At 37.7% G+C, this 23,451-nt stretch overlaps 1 protein-coding gene across 8 annotated transcripts in view; it reads right to left on the reverse strand.

The window, feature by feature from the left end:
- LOC126262570 (RNA-binding protein 39) overlaps positions 1-23,451 on the reverse strand; it is an 81,009-nt gene that overhangs the window by 24,440 nt on the left and 33,118 nt on the right. For all 8 annotated transcript variants that reach the window (XM_049959279.1, XM_049959278.1, XM_049959277.1 and 5 more), the window contains 6 exons: positions 21,872-21,989; positions 19,938-20,030; positions 19,561-19,830; positions 15,753-15,957; positions 15,319-15,454; positions 5,366-5,550 (listed from right to left, as the gene is read on the reverse strand). In XM_049959279.1, the coding sequence (XP_049815236.1) occupies positions 5,366-5,550; positions 15,319-15,454; positions 15,753-15,957; positions 19,561-19,830; positions 19,938-20,030; positions 21,872-21,989 (1,007 nt within the window). The remainder of the gene's footprint in view (positions 1-5,365; positions 5,551-15,318; positions 15,455-15,752; positions 15,958-19,560; positions 19,831-19,937; positions 20,031-21,871; positions 21,990-23,451) is intronic.

Consider the following 23,451-nt stretch of genomic DNA (forward strand, 5'->3'; position numbering starts at 1 on the left):
GCAATTTATTTGCCACACACATTTTTGACATGTTATGAGAGTCTGCTACAGAAGTACCTGAACTAGGACAACTATGAAGTGTATTCTCCAACTGGTGATTAATTATTCATGAGCTTCAAAAAAGGTAACAAAAATAAATGATAAGCTACACAACTGACTATTAGACCATAAATGCATGCATGTTTCTATGTCAAAAATATATCAAATAGTGCACTCTTCGACTGCAGGGACATAACAGTGACAAGAGCACATGTTTTCTCACATGTGGAGGTGAAAAACAAAATGGGTCATTCCATGCCAAGTGGTCTAAACCTTCCCACCATCATGTCTCCAATTTTCGTCAAATTTTATCTGTAGCACTAGTCAAGTGCTAAATTAAGTTTCTCAAGATTTCAAGCCTCTAGCTGCAATACTTGCTGATCTAGACCCCCTTGTCTGAAGGGTAGTAAGTTCGCATGTGCGCGACATCAGACAAAATGCCATTTTTGGGGTCTCATAAAATTGAAACCAATTCATAAGAATGGTTAGTAAGATGAGACCCTGTACAGTTTTTTGTGCTGATTCAAACGAAATTAATTATAAGATTACTGATGCAAAATCCGGTCAAACAAGTCGACTCAAAGTGTACCCCTAATTCTGTCGTGACTTAATGCGACAAATTTTGACCAATATTCAGACTGCAATAATTTCCTTGCAGATAAAGATATGGACTTGAACGTTTTACCAAGTCTTATCTTTGTGCTGGACATAATACAGCTGGATTTCCAACTACCCAGGCTTTATAGTCACCTTGCAAAATCTCTTCAAATTTGGCAGTGTCAGCGCAAATGGCTTTATTTACCAAAGTTCAAAGCCCATTACTACAAAATAGTCAGCCTGGATTTAATTGTGAATAGTATCATCTGAAAGAGAAAATTTTGCTCTACAAGATGGATATATTTTTCTTTTGCAACGCTTCCATTAAGTGCTTATTTACTCAGGTCAAAGTATCTTATATTTTGTGTGCGCAGTGCCCTGCGTTGGTCCATGATGGCTGAGCCATTACTGGTTATCACAATAAAACCAGCATCCCCATCGCCATAGGGGCCACGCCCGATAGCCATGCAGTAACAGCCACGGGTGGGTATCTTTACTGCAGGTTCCCAAGCCTGATTACAGGGTGTCTTTACCACAGGATCCCAAGCCTGATTGTGGGTTTCTTTATGCAGGTTCCCAAGCCTGTCTTCCTCAGTTACTTCATCATTCTGAAAGCATCGTTGATTTGCAAGAGAATGCTTTCAGGAAAACTGTATTGCCGACCAGATGATGTCACTGATGGAGCTGGAATAACACCAATGATAAGTTGTTCTGGAATCCAGCAAGTATCACGTCTTAAGGGCCAATAAAATGAACTTGCAGGACCATGAGGATGCATAAAGCTTATGAAAGCATCTTTCTGTTCGACTGAGATTTCAACGATGTTTCCAATCCACCATTTCTTTTCATAAATGCAAGCAACATACTGCCCAGGCTGAAGATCCATGACTTGAACTACTAGTTCAGCAGCACTAATTTTGGCCAAAAAAGATGTCGCATCATTTGAAACTCTACTGACCTGAATTGTCGTCATATCAATGGGCAAAAAATGGTGGTTTTCTCTTGTGCCAGCTAGAGTGTGCCCTTGCAGGAATCTTTCTTCTTGAGAAGCTTTTTCTTCTTCAACTTCCTCTTTGCTGATGAAAAAGAATTTGATTCCATTGATATTATCATTGCAGAAGTTGAAAAGATCTTTGGGTGTTAGAATCTGGTTTTCATATGGACGTTGCAAACTTGCTCTTGCTGCCAACCGTTTTGTTGTGCCTCCAATGCCATCACAAGGCGACTTTCCATGGCTTGTTCCAAAGAAATTCCATTCTGCTGTTATTTCAAAATCTTCTTTGTGATAGCATAAGTTGAGAAAATTCTTGAAATTCTTATATTGTGCAGCTGAACCATCACTGAAGTAGTGGATGTGGCTTATTTTGGAAAATTGCATCTTCAGGTAATTGATTACTTTTCCAATGTAAACATGGACAGTAATCGTATCGTGTCGAAGGCAGTCACTAATAACACAAAGATTCACACATTGCACCTCTTCGTTTTCACAGTAGTAGACTACAAATGGATGAACTGTTGCTTGACTGTTTTCCCAGTGAAAGCCTTGCACTGCATCTTGAACAATAAATGAATAGTTTTCAGCAAAATCCATTAGTATTATGAATTCGCCTTCTTTCAAATCAGTTTTGAGAGCTTTCAGGTGCTGGCTTTGATGCTTGGCAATGTAGTGATGACAAGACAGGTTCCAAATTTTTGCTGCAATATCTTCAACATACTCTTCTGTTGAAAGCTGCTTTGTTTCTAAAGTATCCCTGTCGGTATGAATCCATTGTTTGTACTCAATCGGTTCTTCAGGGTCATTATCTTCAAAATATGTTGCAATAACTGCTTCTACACCTTCTGGACCAGGGCAGTTTTCACAACGATGAAGCATACAATCCTTGTTTTCCAAGCTGCAAACAGCTTTGCTAAGAATTTCCTTGTAGTCTTCATTGATTGATGCACCAGTGAGCATAAGCTTGACATTTTGGTGTATTGTACAGACACAAACTGAGTGCATTCCAGCAGAGCCAACTGTAACACACCATTTTGGTCTAAGCTCGCAAAACTTTGAGAAGCCAATTTCTGGTCCATTTTGCTTCTGATAAGACACGTACATTTCCTTCAAATTGCAAAGCAACAACCGCTTTTGCTTGTACACCTTTGTTCCTGAAATTCTCACAGGCACACAGTCTTTCTTCCCTGGACAAAGTCTGCTGAATTCGTCATCTTGAAAAAAGTCATGTACTTTCTGGACAACTTCATCTGAAAGCTTCCTTCCTTGCCGATTTGCTGGAAAAGCTAGAACACCTTGCTCATTCTTCAGTTTTCTCGCTTGCTTTACCATTCTTTCTGATACATTAAATGCTGTTGTCGTATCTTTAATTGTCCAGCTTCTTGGAACCAAGGTCAATATTTGAACTTTTGTCCTACGATTTGACACTTTACATTTTTCTTTCAACTCTTCTATAAGATTATCAAGATCTGCACAATTACTGCATGGGCGACTTTTACTTGAACTTGGCTGTTCATCGTAATTGATTCCTACAGCAGCAGCAATTTGATTCCCAATTAAACTTTGTGCATCCAAGATCTTTCTTTTTGCATAGCTTGGCTTATCTCTTTTACTTAGTTGTCTTCTTTTCAATGGTGAAGCACCAATAAATGATAAACTTTTGTTGATGGCTGGTTCAGTTTCATCCGTTGTGAAATCTTGTTCAGATTGGGTTGATAGTGATGATGAATCTTCTAGCTTTTGGTTCAGTGCCGACATGCAGCGAGGGCAAAGCTTCTGACCAGGTTTTATATCAATCACTTCTTTTTTCTTTAACAGGCAAAGTTTGGCAGCTGTTTCATTATCAAGCAGTCTAAGTCCAGCTTTTACATTGTGATTCCTCTTCTTGAATGGATTGCAACATTTCTTTTGCATCGCTTGATATTCATGTAGGAAGAGGGCTTCATGGTGGAAGCAAATGATGGAATTTTCGTCAAGTTTGGCTTCTGAACGCGAAACAAGCAATTTCTGGTCACATTCTGTGAAATCACTAAACGCTTTGAATCCAGTCTTCTTAGCATAGAAGATAACATGGCACTTTGATGCAGCAGCATCTTTTCCAATTGAACAGGGGGCCAACGATTCTTCTTCTTCATTAACTTCTGACATCTCTCACTGGCCAATCACTGAATAAAACACGAATGAAATATCCAATTATATCAGTAATTCTAAGCGACTATTAAGATTCAAATTCCTAGAAATGAAGAAAAATTAGTGCATCGCGCATACAAAATATAACAACTTTGATGTGAGTTAATGAGTACTTAATGGTCGCGTTGCAAAAAAAACAAATGTCAGTCTTGTAGAGCAAGATTTTCTCTTTTAGGTGATACTATTCACAAGCAGATTCAGGCCAACTATTTTTTAGTAATTGGCTTGAAACTTTGGTAAATTTTACCGTTTGTGCTGACACTGCCTAATTTGAAGAGATACTGCAGGGCGACCATATGGCCTGGATCATTGCAAATCCGGCTGCATTATGTCTAGCACAAGCATGAAGCTTGGCCAAAAGTTCAAGTCCATATCTTCAACTGCAAGGAAATCATTGCAGTCTTAATATTGGTCAAAATTTGTCGCGTTGTGTCACGACAAATTTTGAAGTATACTTTGAGTCGAGTTATTTGACCGGGGTTTGCATGAGTAATGTTATAAATAATTTCGTTGGAATCAGCAAAAAAAACTGTACAGGGTCGCATCTTACTAACCATTCTTATGAATTAGTTTCGATTTTATTAGACTCCAAATATGACATTTTTTTTATGTTGCATGCACACGGACTAAGTACACTTCAGACAAGGGGGTCTAGATCAGCAGCTATTGCAGCTAGAGGCCTGAAATCTTGGGAAACTTACTTCAACACTTGACTAAAGCTACAGTTAAAATTTGACGAAAATTGGAGACCATGATGGTGGGAACTTTTTTCAGTTTTAGACCACTTGGTGTGGAATGACCCAAATACAACCATTCTGTTTCCACTGAATGAACTTCATTATGTTTTAAGTCACTACTAGCTCTGCTTCAGCACTCTTCACTATGAGCGAAAGACTGTGCCAGTGGAGGAAGTGACTGCAGTGCCACTGTTCTCAGGCTCTTCATACTCTCAGAAATACAACACATAGGAAGGAAGGCAATATAGCACTGACATAACAGCAGCACCTTGATTTCTAGTGTTTGCAATCCGCAACATAAGACTCATAGTCTCTACATTTCTAATCTCTAGTTGCGAGTCATGGCTAGCTGGCTAAGTCAGCAGATATGGTTGTGAAAGTTATAGGTTTTTGGTTTAAATCCCAGTCCATCAAACTGTTTTAACCTGCCACAGAAGTTTCAAACTGGGAGTGTATTCAACTGAAGAGTGAAAATTCATTTGCAAACATATATACCACATAGTTTTGGCCCAAAAATGCTTTAAAAAAATAACTGAAAATGCTGTTTGCTTTGTAAGAGATAATACTCATAGACTTCTGAAAGTGCTGGAAGAGTACTTCTATTAGTATGATTTACAAAGACCAATTCTAATTTTTTCATGATAGAAATCAGAGAATTTAGCAATAGATAAAAGTTAAGTATTCAAAATAATGCTGCTACAAAAAATTAATTTTTTTCTTTTTCTTAAAGTTTAGATCATGTAGCTAAATAGCTCAGCAATGAAAATACATTACTAGTTTCCATAGAATAAGGAAGAAATAACATTACCTGCAAACCACCTGCCGTGTAACGAGTTCACTGCTGCCACAGCTGTGCTGATTGAGGGGCACTTTACGTAGACATTTCCTTGTAATGATGCTTTGTCTACATAAACATGCAAGACACCACCATGTTTGTTACACTCTTCTATCACATCATCCCTAATTTCGATATCCCAATTTGGATTGGTTTCCCTGAAAAGGTTAAAATATTAAAAATTTAATTCTACTACAACAATTTTTTTAATATAAATTTATGCTGGCTGATGTGTTTGTAAGTATGGGTGCTAGAAATACTTTTTTCATGCTATATGCCCAATTTGCATTTCTGATTGAAAATTTAAAAGAATGATAACACCAGAAATGAAGTTGTAATGAAAACCAGAAAATGACATTACAAAATTTTATTAAGTCTCCTGTTCAGGTGTCAAGATCCACTTACACCTGTGCACCTAGCAAATACATTAGTCCCATGTGTGTGTGCTTGTCCCACACACTAGTAGAGGCACACATTTAGGTGGATGCCTCTTTCTTGACATCTGCATGTAAATGTAGAGGGAAGCACACGTTACTCCAAAGATCAAGCTGCAGCTGCAGGGTAAATATATCTTTGTGGCTGGCCAATAGGCACTGTGTTTATCACAGCCAGTTAAGTGTCCTGATGATGTGCACCAGGAGACTGCAGCATAAATGCGCCCTCTAAAGGCAGGCTCACAAGCACCTAACATTACGTATAAGGCTTATTGCAAGGAACAAAACACTTGACAGATATTTACAGCAAACACGTCAAGAATATGCAAGTATACGTATTTTCATGAAGGTTTATTCCGTTTTTGCAATTAAATGAAAGGCAGTGTTTCTTTTTGGCCATACACTTTTCACTTCTTATTTGTGAAGCGTCTTTAGTACTTGTAACGCAAGTTAGTTTTAGTTATATAATAAATAAGGACCGAAAAAATTCATATTTTGCAATAAATGCAAAATGAGAATTTTGCCTCAAAATGCAAAAACATGAAATTACTCAACACACACTATTTCATAGAAAACTGTATCCAAATGGAATATTTTTCAGAGAGAGACTGAAACAGCTTTATTTTCCACACATAAATACTGAAAAATGTAACCAATTTCCAGTTACTGGTATTGCATGTCATCTGGCAAAGCCCAATTTTAAAAAAATATGTGCATAATAACCTATTTGCAAAAGTGTACGAAACAGTGATGTATCAATGCTCTGATGCCAGGCCAACTGTGAGCAGTTGAATCGTCTATTTAAGATACATCCACATAATGTAACATAATACTCAGCTGTGGGACCTAGCATTTGGTAACAAAGAAACATGTATGATTGTTTGTCAGCTAACCCTCGAAAGATGGTAGATAGCGAACACTTAACATAGAAAATTAGGTGGCGGACATTTTGAAATGTGGTTGCACCGAATACTGCTACAGGTCAGGCATGAACTACTTCATTAACAATACTCTGCTATCTGCAAAAAGCAATTCCACAGGTGGTAGCTGTTACCAACTGCTGTGTGTTGGGCATTACCTGGTCCAACATGGATTTCATTCACAACCCTTACACAACACCAGAAGATATCTGCGATACCCATGACAATGTGTCAGTTCTGCTGTAGGCTGCTGCCCCATGAGGAGGAGCAGGAGGAGGAGGAGGAGGTGGTGCTTGTTAACCTGCACCACTCCTCTCCCCTCTGGTGATCAACAATTCTAGTTTGTTTATTCTCCGGGCCATCTGCCATTATAGCCTATAGTGTCCGCGCTCTGTGCTATAGTGAAAAACTAAATATGTAATGTTTTTCAACTACGCTGAAATTTTTCCCCTACCATTAAAATAGAGTTACTGTATGTTTGGTCCTATTTCTATGCTGAATACCCACGAAAGACCAAAATTAATAGTCAGCAGATTTTGAAATTGGGCAGGGGGAAAATGCTGCTGCTTTTCAACAGAACAATCACTTTTGAAAGCTTAAATACGGCCAAAGAAAACAAAGGCTGTTACAGAAGAAAAAGATGTTAAAGTTTTTCCAAAAGCAAACATTCCAGTCTAAATGTTCCCAATCAACACTTTTTAACACTCAATTTCAATGAAATACGGCTTTATTTGTCTTCACTCGTGTACCATGACAACCTTTTACATTTGTACATCTAATAACTTACAAAAAAAAAGCAAATTTTGCCAAAAATAGATGCTACGTTTTCCGGTCCCTAATGATGAATGTGTTATATAGTAGTTAGAAATATACTAATCTATTAAGTTTCCTTTTGTTTTGTCAGGTTAGAAACCACTTTCGCAGCACAGGTTTCGTGAGGTTTTTTTAACACCTCACTTCCATTATTCACTGTGTATGTTTGTAGTGTGTAGTGTTGCCAGTAGGTTTATCCTTCATCTTTGTGTCATGTGTATGTGTGGTTTGATATCTGCTCATTTGTCGTGTGTATGTGTGTGACTGGACGGAATGTGTGTGTGTGTGTGGGGGGGGGGGGGCACAAGAGAGAGTTTTTTTACATCTGTTTGTTATTGTTTTAGTAGCTAAGAGGCTGGTGAGTTATTACTTATATTGACTTGTTCATTAATTACTACCTTGTTCATTGCAAGGGCTCTTTGTTCATCAAAATTTTCCCATAATGTTAGGAGTTTCTTTTGTAATATTTCACTCTAACAATTTTCATATCCTGTTCCATGTTTGATGGTTATGTTTCTGTTTTAACAGGTGTTTGGCAAAAGGAGAGAGGATATTTTCATACCACCAGATTCTTAAATGTTCACTGTATCTAGTTTAAAATTTCTGCCTGTCATTCCCAGATACACTGATTCACGTTCTCAACAACGTAACTGATATACACCCACTCCTTGGTACTTATCTGGTTTGTCTACTGCTGTTTGTAAATTTGACTAGAATGTGTTCCTTGCAATGTATAATACTTGTTTCTTTGGTATATTTGCTATTCTGTGTGTGGATTTGTGTTTGTATATTAAAGTGCACAATTTCTTTCTGCCAGTCAAGTCATGAGTGTTACTGTTTTGAGTTTCTTCTTTGGGTAATGTAGCGTATATGCTGATATGCTGTTTGTGAGACATGTGTTCTGTGTTTGTTTCAGTTAACACCCATTCAGTACAAATACTCAATCATTAAATCAAAACACAATACAGAAAAATGAAAAGAAGCACAGAAAATGAACACCATAAATCCCACTACTCTACACACAAACTCAGAACAGTAACACTCAAGACATGACTAACAGAAAGAAATGGTACACTTGAACATACAAATGCAAATCAACACACAGCAAATATACTAAGGAGTCAAGGCTTACACACATTGGTAACAGAACAAGAAACACCTGCATCATATTTACAAACAGCGATAGACAAACCAAATAAATACTGAACCCTCCAATATGGAGCAGAACATGAAAATTATTAGAGTGAACGATTATAACAAAAAAAACTCCTGGCATTACAGGAAAACTTCCATATAAAAAGAATTTTTGCAAAGAACAAGAAAGAAATTAATGATGACCTCAATACAAGGAGTAACTCATGATGGATCATGTTACCCACTAAACAGTAACAAACGGAGATGTTAATCCCCCCTCCCCACACAAAACAGCAAAATACAACAACAACAACAACATCCCCCACCACCACCACCACCACCACCACCACCACCACCACCATACACAATAACAATGCACACATGCACTACCACACTGTGCACACACATGCACATTAACTAATATCAAACACCACACCACACCACACCACACACAACAGACAACAGACAAAAGAAGGAGAAAAACAGGAAGACAGTTGGCAGGCAACACTACATGCTGTAAACACACACATTCCATACACAGTGAGACCTGGAAGTGAGGTGTGGAAACAAATGTGGTGGGAAAAACTGAATACCGACCACCTGGAGTGCTTAGATCGGATTGACCACGGGGGGGGACCTTCATAATCTCTGATTGATGTTATTGAATTTTAAATATGTTAAAATGAAGGACTAAGTAAGGAAGACATATTTTTTGTTTTCTCCAAAACAAAAAGGCCTGCTCCAAGATATAGGTCTCCAAAGGTGACACTGCGAACACCATTTTCAAGACGCGAGTTTCGGAAAACATTTAAAATGCTTTGTCTCTGGAGCAGTTCTAGCTATTTTGTTGTTTTTTTTTATTTGAAAGATGATTACCTTATGATAACAAAGAAATCCTCCATTTGGACTTACCTGTCAAAGTTCTTTTACTATAGCATTCTGAACTTTTTATAATTTATGGAAATTTTTTTTTCAAAAATGCCAATCCATAAAATCTTTATTTTTTTCTGTTGATTAATATCATATAGTTGTACATTCCCTGAAAAGGAGAGCTTCCACTTTTAAGTTGGACAGGTTTGATTTTAGATTTTTTTAAAAAAAAAAAAAAAGCTTAATGTATGTCTTCACTGAAGTTGTTTCTTACTAATTTCTTTGTTACAATGTTTATTTCTATCGTCTTGGTTGCAGTTATTTCTCATCACTTTCCTTGTTACAGTTATTTCTTTTCACTTTCATTGTTGCAGATATTTCTTATACTTTGTTGAAGGTTCTTGTCAGTTTCTTTGTCATGGTTGTTCATTGCAGGTTGCTGTATTGTAGTGTTCAGTGCTACTTTGTTTACTGAAGAGGCTTCTAAGAAATCTGAGACCATCTAGTGAGTTCTGTGTTTCATGCGGAATTTGCCAGTCGATACAGTTGCAGTGTGTTTTGTGAAAAGGACTGTTTGAAATGTCATCTGACTGGGGCCACAGGAGAGTGAAGTGTGCTGACTATTTGCATATCCATAAAAGAGTGATATATAAGACACACAAAAAAAACAAGAATTTGTTCAGGTTGGGAATAAGTGTTCTCATTTGAAGACTATTTCAAAGTGAAGATGTTTCCAGTAACGACTTTTTGTGTTACAAATGTTTTGACAGAATAACAACAAGGTGAACAAGATGAAGCCTCCCATGGTGCAGATTTTGTATCAATAGAAGAAGAATTGAATACCCTGAGTCATTCAACTACAGAGGTAGGTGTTAGTCCTGTTAAGAAACTGTGGTCAGTGAAGTCGAGTTATAAGCTCTATGCATCAAAGTGCAGATAAATTACTAAAGCTATGGATCAGTACACTACAGCAAAACTGACCACTCTTCAAAGTAGAAATTCCATCTTCAGAAGAAAATGAACCAAAGCACTCTTACACCTCTTGTCAGGGATTTTTCACAATATCAGTTCAGCCATTGAATACTGTGCATCCTACAGTGAAAATGTTTAAGTTTCAGCTATTATTCCAGAGACATTGAAAAATTTTGAACCATGTTCCATCAGTATCAAAGTACATGGTAGACAAATTAAGAAATGTGAGATCTGTAAAAGGAGTCTTTGGAAGACCAGATTCCTATTATGGTCATCCTGTAGAAGCAGCTCAAGTCCAAACAGTGCAGTCATTTTATCTGGCAGATAAATGGGACTGTTCTCGCCAGAGTGCCAACAAAAAAGACACCATAACTGTAACAGTTGAAGGTCAAAAAGTTGTGAAAGTGAAGAGGTACACGATACGCAGTATTAAAAAAACTTTTGCAATTTATACGAACAACTATACAACTTCACAAGATCAAAACTTTATGCGCTACGACGTAAGTGGGTAGTTCCACACCAACCTAGAGATGTCCGTTTATGTGTGTACTGCACAAATTTTGAACTTTGTGTGGAAACTTTGAAGAACTTACTGGAGCACGTGACATATGACACCCTGGTTGGGCATGCAAAGTCTCTGTGATGTAAAGCGAGAAATTATTTCAAGAATCTGGTGACTGGACTGGAAAGGGAGGACTGTCTTTACAGACACTTGGCCTGGAAGACGTAGAGGTAACTCTGCACAAATTACATATGTGACATGGGAGGAAAATAAACTAATTAAGAAAACTGTTGTCTTTGACAGTTTCATTGATGAGCTTGGTAAATGGTCAGTGAACGCAGTAACACACCAGCATCTGAAGAAATTTTAAACAACACATTGCAGAAGTGAAAGGATGTGTACAGGCTGAAGAACTATGTTTAGTGCTTCACTGTGATTTTGCTGAGAAGGCTGTAACCCTCCCACAAGAAGTACAATGGTATCATTGGAGTAATGACCAGGTTTCAGTTTTTACATGAGTGACATATTTTCAAAACAATACCACAAGTGTTGCAGTTATAAGGGATGCTTTGCTATCAATGTGCAAAATTCTTCAACTGCAAACAGGGGCAGAGAAGATAATTATTTGTGATGGTGCTCCTAGTCATTTTAAAAATCATTACCAGCTGTTTGAAATGAGTAAGTCACTTGTGCCAGCTGATTGGGTATACAGTGCTACTGGTCACGGGAAGGGGCCCTGTGATAGTGTAGGAGGCTGAAGCACTATGCGACAAAACAATCTTTCCAGACCAAATACAGCTGCGATTCAAAATGCTGAGGATTTTACGAGATTCGTTAAATCTTAAGACATCCACAGCCCTCATTCTTTTGTCCAAAGACAAAATCGAAGAATTCAGTGAGCAGAAGAAAGAAGAATGGTCCAAACAAACTACTCCTGTGAAAAGAATTCAGAAGACATTTTTGGACTCAAAGTGATGTCGAACTCATCTTGCATGCACTTTAAAGAGTAAGAAAGAAGAAATCTCGTTTGTTCAGCCAACACCTCAGAAACAGCAGGATAATATTCACATTCACAACCTGAGAAGGGGGATGTTTGTGGCGCATGTGTATGACCGTCACTGGTGGATTTGTACAGATTATAGACCCCAGTTAAGAGTTAAACAAAATTGTAGTGAACTTTATGCTATCACATGGACCAGCTGCTGGATATAGGTTTCCAGCTGAAGGACAGCAACAACGCCATCAGTGCTCACTTCCTGTTTATAGTGTTTTGAAGATTACAAGTGCTCCAGTTCCTATTGGTTGAACAGGAAGGCATTACTCTGTATCAAATGAAGATACTGAAGCAGCGGAACATGTTTTTAGTTCATTGACTGGCTAATTTCAGTACAAAACAGAGTGCACAGAAGTTGTATAAATTGAAACCTTTAAGTCTTTGGACCTTTCACATACATTTTGAAAAGATTTAAAATGCTTGAAAAATGAGTCTCTTACTCATCTTTCAAAATTAAAATTATGTTAAATAAGGCTAGGTTTTGATTTTTAATGAGCCTGTTATGCGATAATGTGGAAATAAAACAGGTTTTATGCATGGCAAAAATTTCAATTGTTTATACAACATGTTCAACCTAAAAGTGGAAGCTCTCCTTTTCAGGGAACGTAGAACCATATGGTACTAATCAACAGAGAGGGAAATAAATAAAAGAAAATTAAAAAACAAATCAAAATTTTGTGGATTGGCATTTTTGGAAAAAAAATCCATAAATTAGCTAAAGTTCAGAATGCTATAGTAAAATAACTGACAAGTCCCAACAGAGGATTTGTTTGTAATCATAAAGCAATTAGATTTTAAAATAAAAAATGCCCTAACAAAATATCTAGAACTGTTACTGAGATACAGCATTTTAAATTTTTTTCCAAAATTTGCATCTTCAAAATGGCATGCGCAATGTCGTCTTTGGGGGGCTGTATCTAAGAGGAAAAATTTTTCTGGAGGAAACCAAAAAATACGTGTTCCTTACATACCGTATTTACTCGAATCTAAGCCGCACCTGAAAAATGAGACTCGAAATAAAGGAAAAAAAATTTCCCGAATCTAAGACGCACCTGAAATTTGCGGCTCGAAATTCAAGGGGAGAGAAAAGTTGTAGGCCACACCTCCATATCGAAATAAAGTTGGTCCATTGTAATATGAGACACAATTTACGTCGAATGAATGACGATTCAGCGACAGTAGTTTGGTTCGAGTCGTAAGATTAGCAGTTAAGCTTTGCCAGGTAGCCATTGCTATGCGTCAGGCGCTCCGTCCGTATTTATACGGGTACCCATCCTTTTTCAAGTGCTCCGTCTGGTTTGAATCGATTGCTTATTTTGCTTTGATCTGATAAGTGCTGTATTCTTTGTTATAGGTGTTCACGTCACTCTAACCTGAAAATGCATTACACTGTTTCACGCATTGTTTGTCGCATTCTGAGTGTGCGTGTTTACGGCCTGTCGCCGTTCGCGGCACGGCTTGCTTTTGTGCACGCTACCGCCGCTTACAATTAAAAAAAAAAAAGAGAGAGAGAGGAATCGTCTCATTAGCGAAACAATGGCAAGAGACTACTATTTGTTGTTACTTCCACAGCTGCTTTCTTTGATAATGATGAACAAGAACCAAATAATAGACTGCGTATGATAGAACATGTTATGAACTAGAGTTAGGCGAAAATTTTTCTCCGTTTGAAAATCTTTGCGGCCGCTTCTTTAGTACATCAAATTCTGCACAGAAATTAGTCATCTTAGATTTTAAAATCTAGTCAGTTGCCGTGCTTCATTCCTGACTGTATCACTATTAGGCATAAGAATAATACGAATATAAACATGACACGATACGTATATTCTTCCGCGTTTGCTGTTGTCTCACTCTAGTTTCGTAGTTCATTAGGCAGACAAGATTTAAATGAGATGGCAGCAAACGCGGAAGAATACATGGCAAAATGTTTATATTCGTATTATTCTTATGGTGAAGAGAATACTGCATGTGATTCACATTTCATCAGGTTCCTATTAGCAACCATCTCTTCTCACAGGTAGGAAAAAATTCAGAACGTAGAGTTGGCCATATTGACAAACATCCTAAACAATCTTGCTAGTCGGATTTTCGTAGTACATTGAAATTCTGCTACATTCGAAGATGAACAATACGGAATTTATATTTACTATTTACTTCGTTGGATAATGTATGAAAATGAAGTGGTCGAAACTCGGGGCGGAGAAAAAAAGTTCGTCTTCCACCTTTTTTTTTTTTTTTTTTTTTTTTTAATTTATTTACTGATGCAGAGGTTTTGGTGTCAGTATTTATCTTTGTGCCTACAAAGCATGCCTGTGTAGCGCTACATATATTCGACAGCAGAAATTAGTTGTAGTGGCACCTACCAACATTTTTCAGAACTTCCGCTTGCTTTGCACTCGATTCTAAACCGCAGGCAGTTTTTTGGATTACAAAAACCGAAAAAAAAGTGCGGCTTCGATTCGAGTAAATATGGTAGGCCTTCATTTTAACATATGCTAAATTCAATAACATCCGAGACGATTTTTCCAAGCCTGCCTGAACTGATATGGACTATGCCCACATCTGAAATCATAAACACCAAATGACTGTTTAACCTCATAAAATCTATCCCGCAAAAATTGTTTCTAAACTGATAAAGCAAGATAATAAGAGGAAACAATGTAGTAACACATTTGTAGCTACAATATGACATTTATGTAAACATAAAGCTAACATGTATTACAGACCACTCAAGATGCTTCACAAATAGAAGCAGCAAAGTGTGAATGGCCCACAATACAAACTGCCTTTCATTTAGCTGCAAAGACTGAATACACCTTCATGAATTTTGAAGCAACTAAGGATGGACAGAAAACATATACTGAATCTTAGCAGTAAGGCATAATAAAACAAAGCATCAAAAGGAGAAAACTGCAGACAAGCACATGACTGTTGCATGTGCCTCCCTATCTGAGAGACTACAGAGGCTGCAAACTGGCCCATGCACACAAATCACAGGCATGCATGACTGCTCTGATGCATGTGCCTCCTTGCCTCTTTGTGTATCATCATCATCATCATCATCATCATCATCACCACCACCACCACCATCACCATCCACATAGTGTGCAGAGATGTAAACACACCTTTAAGGATGGATGGAGGGAGGGAGGGAGGGAGGGAGGGAGGGAGGGAGGGAGGAATTAACACAAGTTTCATGTTACAAGTGAGTACTTGTTAATACTTACGTAGACGGGTCAAACATGTTTGCCAACATAAAGCACTGTGTGGCAATTGGGGGTGTCGTTTGCTGCATTGGGAGAGCTCCAGCAGAATTTAAGTTTAATGCTGTTGCTGCAGCCTGAGGAATCTGCATTCCTGTACCTGCATAGAAAATAAATTAATTCCACTGTTTAATGTACATACAGTATTTAATATATTACTACTACAAAAACAAATCAGCAATTATTCCACATTGTGTGTTCATAACGAGTATTAGCAGTCTACTCTTAAACTGCAAAAACCCATGTTCATGGTACAATGGGGACACGATAACAGTTTAGCACAAACATACTCAAACAATAATAAAATTATATCAATTCAAAAACAATATTTAATAACAAACTAACAACTAACTTTTTGGCAACAGTATCAACATGATACAACTTTAGCGAATTTGTACCTTCTGCTAACTTGCACATCAACTGCAATCTGCCAGTCGCACCAAGATCAATTCCTGTCCTGTCTAATTCATCACTGTCCAATATCGACGTACCCTGAGCAGAATCTGATCTCTCGGTTACATTTCCCACCTTCATAGGACGACCAGCCAATTCAAATCCATTCAGCTGCTCTAGTGCTTTCTTGGCATCTTCAGCATTGTGAAACTGAAATAATCAAAGTAATTTGCATATGAGAGAGAGAGAGAGAGAGAGAGAGAGAGAGAGAGAGAGAGAGAGAGAGGGGGGGGGGGGGGGCTTTCTGGAGAAAAAACTCAATTTCAGAGCATTTTTTGTCTGGTTTCTCTAACATCCTACAGAAACAGATGTCGGGCATATACATAAAATTTAAAAGAGCCAAACAAAATATCAAACCACACAAGAATATGCTAAGTGGTTGTAGCCATCTTGTTTCACAACATTATTTCAAATCAAAAGTACTGTATACTCAAGACATAATACCTTTGGAGGATAAAACAACAATGAGTAGTTTTAATTTATTTAATATTACACCACCTTTGTCATATAGATGAAAATGATATGGCAGAAACTGCTTCTATAATAGCTCACAGATTTCTACAATTGTGTGTGCCTTCTGTGACCAATTTGGAAAGATAATGTATGTAAGTAGGCATTTGCAAAATAAAAAGGGCACCTATGCTTGAGCACAACGGCATATCCATGTGCTCCTAAGTTACACTCTGATCCCATGGCAAACAGTGCATGGCTGAATGGTCTCTGTAAGAAACATTGTGTGTTGCAACAGAGGACTGTCATGTGATTTAACTTCTTAGAATGAAGAAATGCATGTGTCTGTCTACTACCTAAAGCTAGTATCATGGGAAATTGCGGCAATTCTACTTTCACGTAAACACAGAAAACTAGTGTATGCTGGCTGACCTGAAAGAGGGAGTTAGGCTTTCTCTCTGCACCACTCCTCACCTAATGGGTGTTTGAAGTTCTCATATGCTTATTTTCACTGACATCTGCTGCACTGTACTGCCCACATTGTGGCAAGCATGATGAGTGTCTGGGGAGCTGTTGTCATTTATATTTCCACTCTCACCTTGTCAGTTCTACACGTAGCACTGTATGGGTCACACAGCTCACAAAATGGTTTTGCGATAAACTAACCCATGCTTATACACTAAAGATTCAAAATCAGTGTTCTGCAGATTTTGTGATTGTCAACTGGATAGGGAAAGAAAGATATCCGTGGATCGCTCCGTTCACTGGTGACAAAATGCTGCTCTTTTCCAACAGAGACAATCATTTTGGAAGCTTCAATGGAGCAGAAGGAAGAAAACAGGCAAACACTGTTTCACAAAAAAATATAGAATTATTTGCAAAAACAAATATTCCACTCAAGAGGCTCTTATTACAGTAAATAAAAACTGTTTATTTTCTATCTCCATAACTGCTTTTTTAATTATTTTTCTTCTTCAATGAATTTAGTTTTCAGGCACATAGTGTGGCAAACAGTTACAAATATTACATTTCTTTTAATAAAAAAGAATACACTACAACATCAAACAGTTGTTGCACCAAAAATGGATGCCACTTTAGGCAACAATAGTTGCTAAATTTGTCAAAAATAGCAGCTAAATTTTAAGGTCCTTGTCAATTACATAAATGGGCAGAACCAAATAAAGCAACCTAGACCACCCTGGCAGAAAGCCCAAGAGCAGGACGAGAAGGTGTGTTTATCAAGTTACGGTTCTTCACAGCACACCTGCTTTTACCTCAGCAACATTAAGACAAAGCTGTCATCACCTCTAAGGTTGTCTTTAACACCACACTGCTTTACTTAGGTATGATCCTATTTGAGACTAAACACCTCTGAATTCCCCCACCCATTTAATTGTCTGAAATAGCTGGTTTTAGAGAGACGTAGTTTGATGCGGACACCACAATTCAATTTTTTCACTTATGTAAAAAGAATTAACAAGTTGGGTTCAAATTAATGATATGAATATAATAGAGGGAAACATTCCTCGTGGGAAAAATATATCTAAAAACAAAGATGATGAGACTTACCAAACAAAAGCGCTGGCAGGTCGATAGACACACAAACAAACACAAACATACACACAAAATTCTAGCTTTCGCAACAAACGGTTGCTTCATCAGGAAAGAGGGAAGGAGAGGGAAAGACGAAAGGATGTGGGTTTTAAGGGGGAGGGTAAGGAATCATTCCAATCCCGGGAGCGGAAAGACTTACCTTAGGGGGAGAAAAGGACAGGTATACACTCACACACACATGCATATCCATCCGCACATACACAGACACAAGCAGACAGTTTTAAAAGCAGACATTTTTGCTAGATACATTTATTCTTAGAAATATTAAAGCCTTGTAGCAGTATTCGTAATGCTGGTACAAGGGTAACAGCTGCTATGATGGAAACCTGAATATGGCTCTTAATTATTTAAACCAATAATCAAATTTTGGATTAAAGACTTTTCAACAGGCTGTTATGAAGTTCAAATAAAGAGCAAATTTGTGACCGTGAATGTGTCATGCTGATCACAATGTTTAGCTAACTTATTAATACCATTAGCTCACTGGACCAAAAATAGTCACCCCCCAGAGACATCATTACAAGCGTCATTTACTAATCATGTAATTTCACCCCTGAACTTTGTGATCGCCTAGATCCAATTATGAAGTGGACCTACAATGTTGTGCAGGTTCATTCCATACAGGTTAATCCAATTGCTGAAGTTTTGCTCACACTATTCCACCAAAATGCAAGGATGCTGATGTTGGCATTTTGCTCACTGTTCCAACATGTCCTGCAGATTTCTATTGCAGGTCAATCTTGATATAGTAGGGTGGGGGAGTGTTCAGAAAAGTAGTTACATATTCTTCCAGCCCACTGAACTTTGCTGCTGTAGTCTTGAAAAATAGGGGTTTGCAATAGCCATTTGCGTGGTGACCATCTCCAAATGTTCACTGCACATTATCCCATCACGTTCTCTTGAAAACAGGTTGGAATGGACTTTCATTCACTGCCTGCAATTATTTCAATAGGGTGTGAAAGTATTTTTTATTCACAAACTGTGAAACGTGTTCAGTCTCTCTGTCAGGACCAACTTCCAACAAAAATTATGACAATGTTTGGTCACCACGTTTATTACAACAATGTTTGTAGACATGCTGTAAGTCCACTATGAAACACAAATGAATTCAGCAACTTCACACACCATATGGCCATCGGCACAGCCAAACATGATTAGACACACTGACATGTCCTTGCATTTATCCATGTTTACAGACAATGTCTGCTTGAAACATGTATGTCTCACGAACACTACTGACATGCTCACAGAGGCTGTGCGTGCATGGTTGAGCAAGTGACTATCGCTTAACGATTCATCTATGTGTGCACACCGGGGTAACTAATTTTTTGCCTGGAAAGCTAACAATAATAATAAAACTGATACCATGCAATGAGAAAAAAATTAAACCAATTCTATAATTAGAGAGTTTATTATTTTATGAATACTGCGTATAGAATCTGAATGTTTTTTCCATGATGTCTCAACAAATAGGCAATACAATATGTAAGTCTTTATTTATTTAATATCCTACCACCATCTTAAAACACACACTGCTCAGCAGTAATAGACTTTAAATTGAAGCAAACACCTCTTTACATAATGGAAACTACTATTAATTCAGTCAATTTGTACACATTTACACAGCTCATTAAACTGCAAACAATCTTAACTTTTAGTTTGAAAATGTATGCAGTGAACTATACATACCGTCAGGAACCCATAGCCTTTCGACCTTCCTGTCTCTGGGTCTATGATCAACTGGATATTGTCAATCTTTCCAAAAGGTTCAAAAATACCACGCAGCATATCTTCTGTAATATTAAAGTGCAGAGACCCCACATAAAGTCTCATTGGGCCACTGTTTCCTTTAGGCACAACCATATTTGGCATTGTATTGCCTGCCCTGTTTTTCTCAGCCTGAGTGTGCTGAACTATAATGGGAATACCGAGCAGCTTTTGTCCTGACAAACCAAGTGCCTAGAGAGAAACACAGTTTGTCAATGTTGCATTACTACACAAATTCCACAGTCTGAACATTTCAGCCGATGTACATGAATGCAAGACAACGTTTAAATAATACATACCAAAGGGACAGATTCAGGATCCCTGAATTCAACATAAGCTATGCCTTTAAAACGGCGAGTTTTGTTGCAAGTGATAAGCCTGACATCTCTAACCTAGAAATGAGGAAAGTAACTGTAAGTTCTACAGATTATGAACAAAAAATAGCATTTTTCACCATTTAGTGTTTTAACTATTTCATTTAACAAGTCAAAAATATACAAATGTTAGTTAAATGTAATGTGCATGAGATACAACAAACACTCTCACACAGACAAATCACAGAACTTCATTTTCTTTAGCATATTATTTCCCCCCAAACACCACTGTAAATGTATGCTTGGGTCTACAAATATGCGTACACACACACACTTTTTTATAGCTAAATTCAGTTATGATTTATACATACATTTTCATGTGCATTCACACTTTTCACATCTTGGCTGGAGAGGTGAAAGCTGTAACTAACCTGTGATACAATCAGGCTCTTTTCTCCTGCGTGGAATGTCCGAAACTCAATTTTTCTCATCCATTTCACAGCTGTTCTCAGCTCAAAGCCACACTATTGTTTGTAATCTATGGTTCACAAACAGGAGTTCTATTTTAATAAGCTTTGCAGTTAACATAGTATAGTATTTTACTGGTTTTTACTTTTTGACCCCCATAGCCCCCGTAACACAAAGAAGGAATGGCTAAATTAACAAATAAAACCTTCACTTCACCTTAATGAACGTTAACAGCCCCCATTTCACAGATTTAGTGGGAACTATCATTGTAAATACAAAATTTCCTACATGAAAATTTTCGACTAGGATATACCAAACTAACTCTGTACTGTGTATCTTTAAAAAAAAAAAAAAAAAAAAAAAAAAAAAAAAAAAAAATCATCATTTGCCACAAAGCATAAAACAGCCAATATTTTGTTTCCTCAATGGCCACGAGAAAGGTACAAACACTCAAAATTATGAAGGTACTGAAATTACACAAACTTTTTTCAAAAGAATCTAATTTTTCCATTCGTTAGCAGTAGAGCCAGTAGTTGGATTGTCTCCAAGATGTAAAAATCATGTTTTAGATTGGGAGCATTTCTTCCAAAATGTTCTTTGAATATGAATCGTGCACTGACTAAAATTTTTAAGCCGCCACTGCCTCTCTCCTCCTGTCTTAAGAGTCTTGAGGTGGAACAATGCCTATGGCCCAAGAACTGAAAATCTTACGCAACCCCTTTTCCAATGTTCACATTGGAGGAACATGAGTCAACATTTCAAAACAGATGGCTCACATTTCACTGCCATTCAAACTTCATTAATATTACGAAATAAAGTTTTTGCAGAACAAAGTGTCACTAGCAAAACAAGTAACCTCAAACAGTGAGTGACATTTCTAATAACACATGAAATCTTTGGAACACAACCTGCCTGTCATTCACTTCATAATTTTTAATGGCTTTGAATTTCTTTGGTTTTCCCCTTTTCTGGTCTAACACTTAAGTCCTCTAACCGCCTTCCTGTTAGCCCGTCCCCCCCCCCCCCCCTCCCCCAATATTTGTTAACTATAACTTACTCCACATCTGATTAACTATCACGGTCTCCTTTTCAACTGCCATCTTCAGACCTAGAAGTTTCCTGTCTCTACTATTTTACTCATAAATAATATCTAGTATGAAACCAATCACTTTCCATCATTCGACTGCTATTGTTCATTCTTCATAATTAAGTTTGCATGTTATGTAGATAAAATACAGCATTTTCTGTTGCATAATTCTTGCATTTTTATCTGTTTGTATCTCAAATATCCCCCTTTTTTTTTAAATTTAAACATTGCTAAGAATTTTCCTTAGTCCTCACCTTTCGGAAACAATTGTGTGTGTCTTCAATACTCAGAACAATAATTCATACACAACACAACGGATTGTTTCAAAGTGATGTGTGTGATTATTATTATTATACATTCTTACTTTTCCAACAGATGAGAAAAATTCTTCCAGGTCTCTTGCTCTGATTCTCTGTGACAACTGCATGCAAAAGACAGTCCGTGCATCACGTTCTTCAGGAGCAAGATCGTCAGTGGCACCCCTGTTAAGAAAAAATATATCTATTTACTGAAAATTCAAGTAACATTTTAGTTATAAATTAATTAGAAATGTTCAAATGGCTCTGAGCACTATGGAACTTAACTGCTGAGGTCATCAGTCCCCTAGAATTAGAACTACTTAAACCTAACTAACCTAAGGACATCACACACATCCATGTCCAAGGCAAGATTCGAACCTGCGACCATAGCAGCAGCACGGTTCCGGACTGAAGCGCCTAGAACCACTCGGCCACAGCAGTCTGCCACCCCCCCCCCCCTTATACCCCTCCCCAGAGCAACAGGTGCTGAAATCTGATTACCAATGTCTGTTTGTACCACCATGAATTGTGTAGACAATCATATAAGTTACGTAAAAATCTTGTTATTAGTCCACTGGAAACCCACATTATATAAAATGAAAATGTCAGTTATATTCTATACCAAAATCAGTTCGTATTGTGTGAGATATCTATAAGCAGGTTTAGCAGCAATAACTATAAACAGAGCAGACAGTAACATGAGGAAATAACACCTTATCAAATATTGTACTTTTCATTTCTATTAATCTCAAAGAGGAAACTACATCATAATTATCTAAATAGAATGTGGAAAATTAAGGGTGCAACTGCATTATCTGTTTAAGGTTGTCCAAATTGGCTGATGTGTATGAGAGAACAGAAAGAATGATGGCAGATGAAATACAAGAATTGTAAAAAAACATGTAACACAGTCAATGAGCCATGAGAATGTTCATATAAGTTCTAAAAGATATTTGACCGTAATAAAATTTATACTGCTGTGAGATATATTTTTAGCCCTTTCTTTGTCCAGGTGATTGTTTTATCTGTGAAACTTCATATTTATTGTGGATATACAAGAGCCTTTGATACTATCCATTGACTTTGACCAATGACATCACAACAAGGACCAAGATACAACACAAACATGGGGGGGGGGGGGGGGGCAGGGGGGTTGATATGGGGGAGGAGACCAAACAGCGAAGTCATCGGTCTCATCGGATTAGGGAAGGAAGTCGGCCGTGCCCTTTCAAAGGAACCATCACGGCATTTGCCTGACGTGATTTAGGGAAATCACGGAAAACCTAAATTAGGATGGCCCGACGCAGGATTGAACCGTCGTCCTCCCAAAGGCGAGTCCAGTGTGCTAACCACTGGGCCACCTCGCTCGGTCAACGCAAACATGATTTCAAAATGACAACCAATGACATTACCCACTGTCAAGATGCCAAAATCTTAGCATCAAATTTAGAATTGTAGAAATTCTTAATAATAAATGCTGAAGCTAATGGGACAACCACCAGTGATTGGGGGTTCTGAGTGGGGACAAACTAAAATAACAGCCACAAAATCATGGTAATAGCAAAATATACAAAATGATACAACCAGAGAAACATAAAATGGCTGGTTTCAAAGATGCCAAAAGCATTAAACTAGCATGAGCCAA

The sequence above is a fragment of the Schistocerca nitens genome, chromosome 6, assembly GCF_023898315.1.
Source record: "Schistocerca nitens isolate TAMUIC-IGC-003100 chromosome 6, iqSchNite1.1, whole genome shotgun sequence".
NCBI lineage: Eukaryota > Metazoa > Arthropoda > Insecta > Orthoptera > Acrididae > Schistocerca > Schistocerca nitens.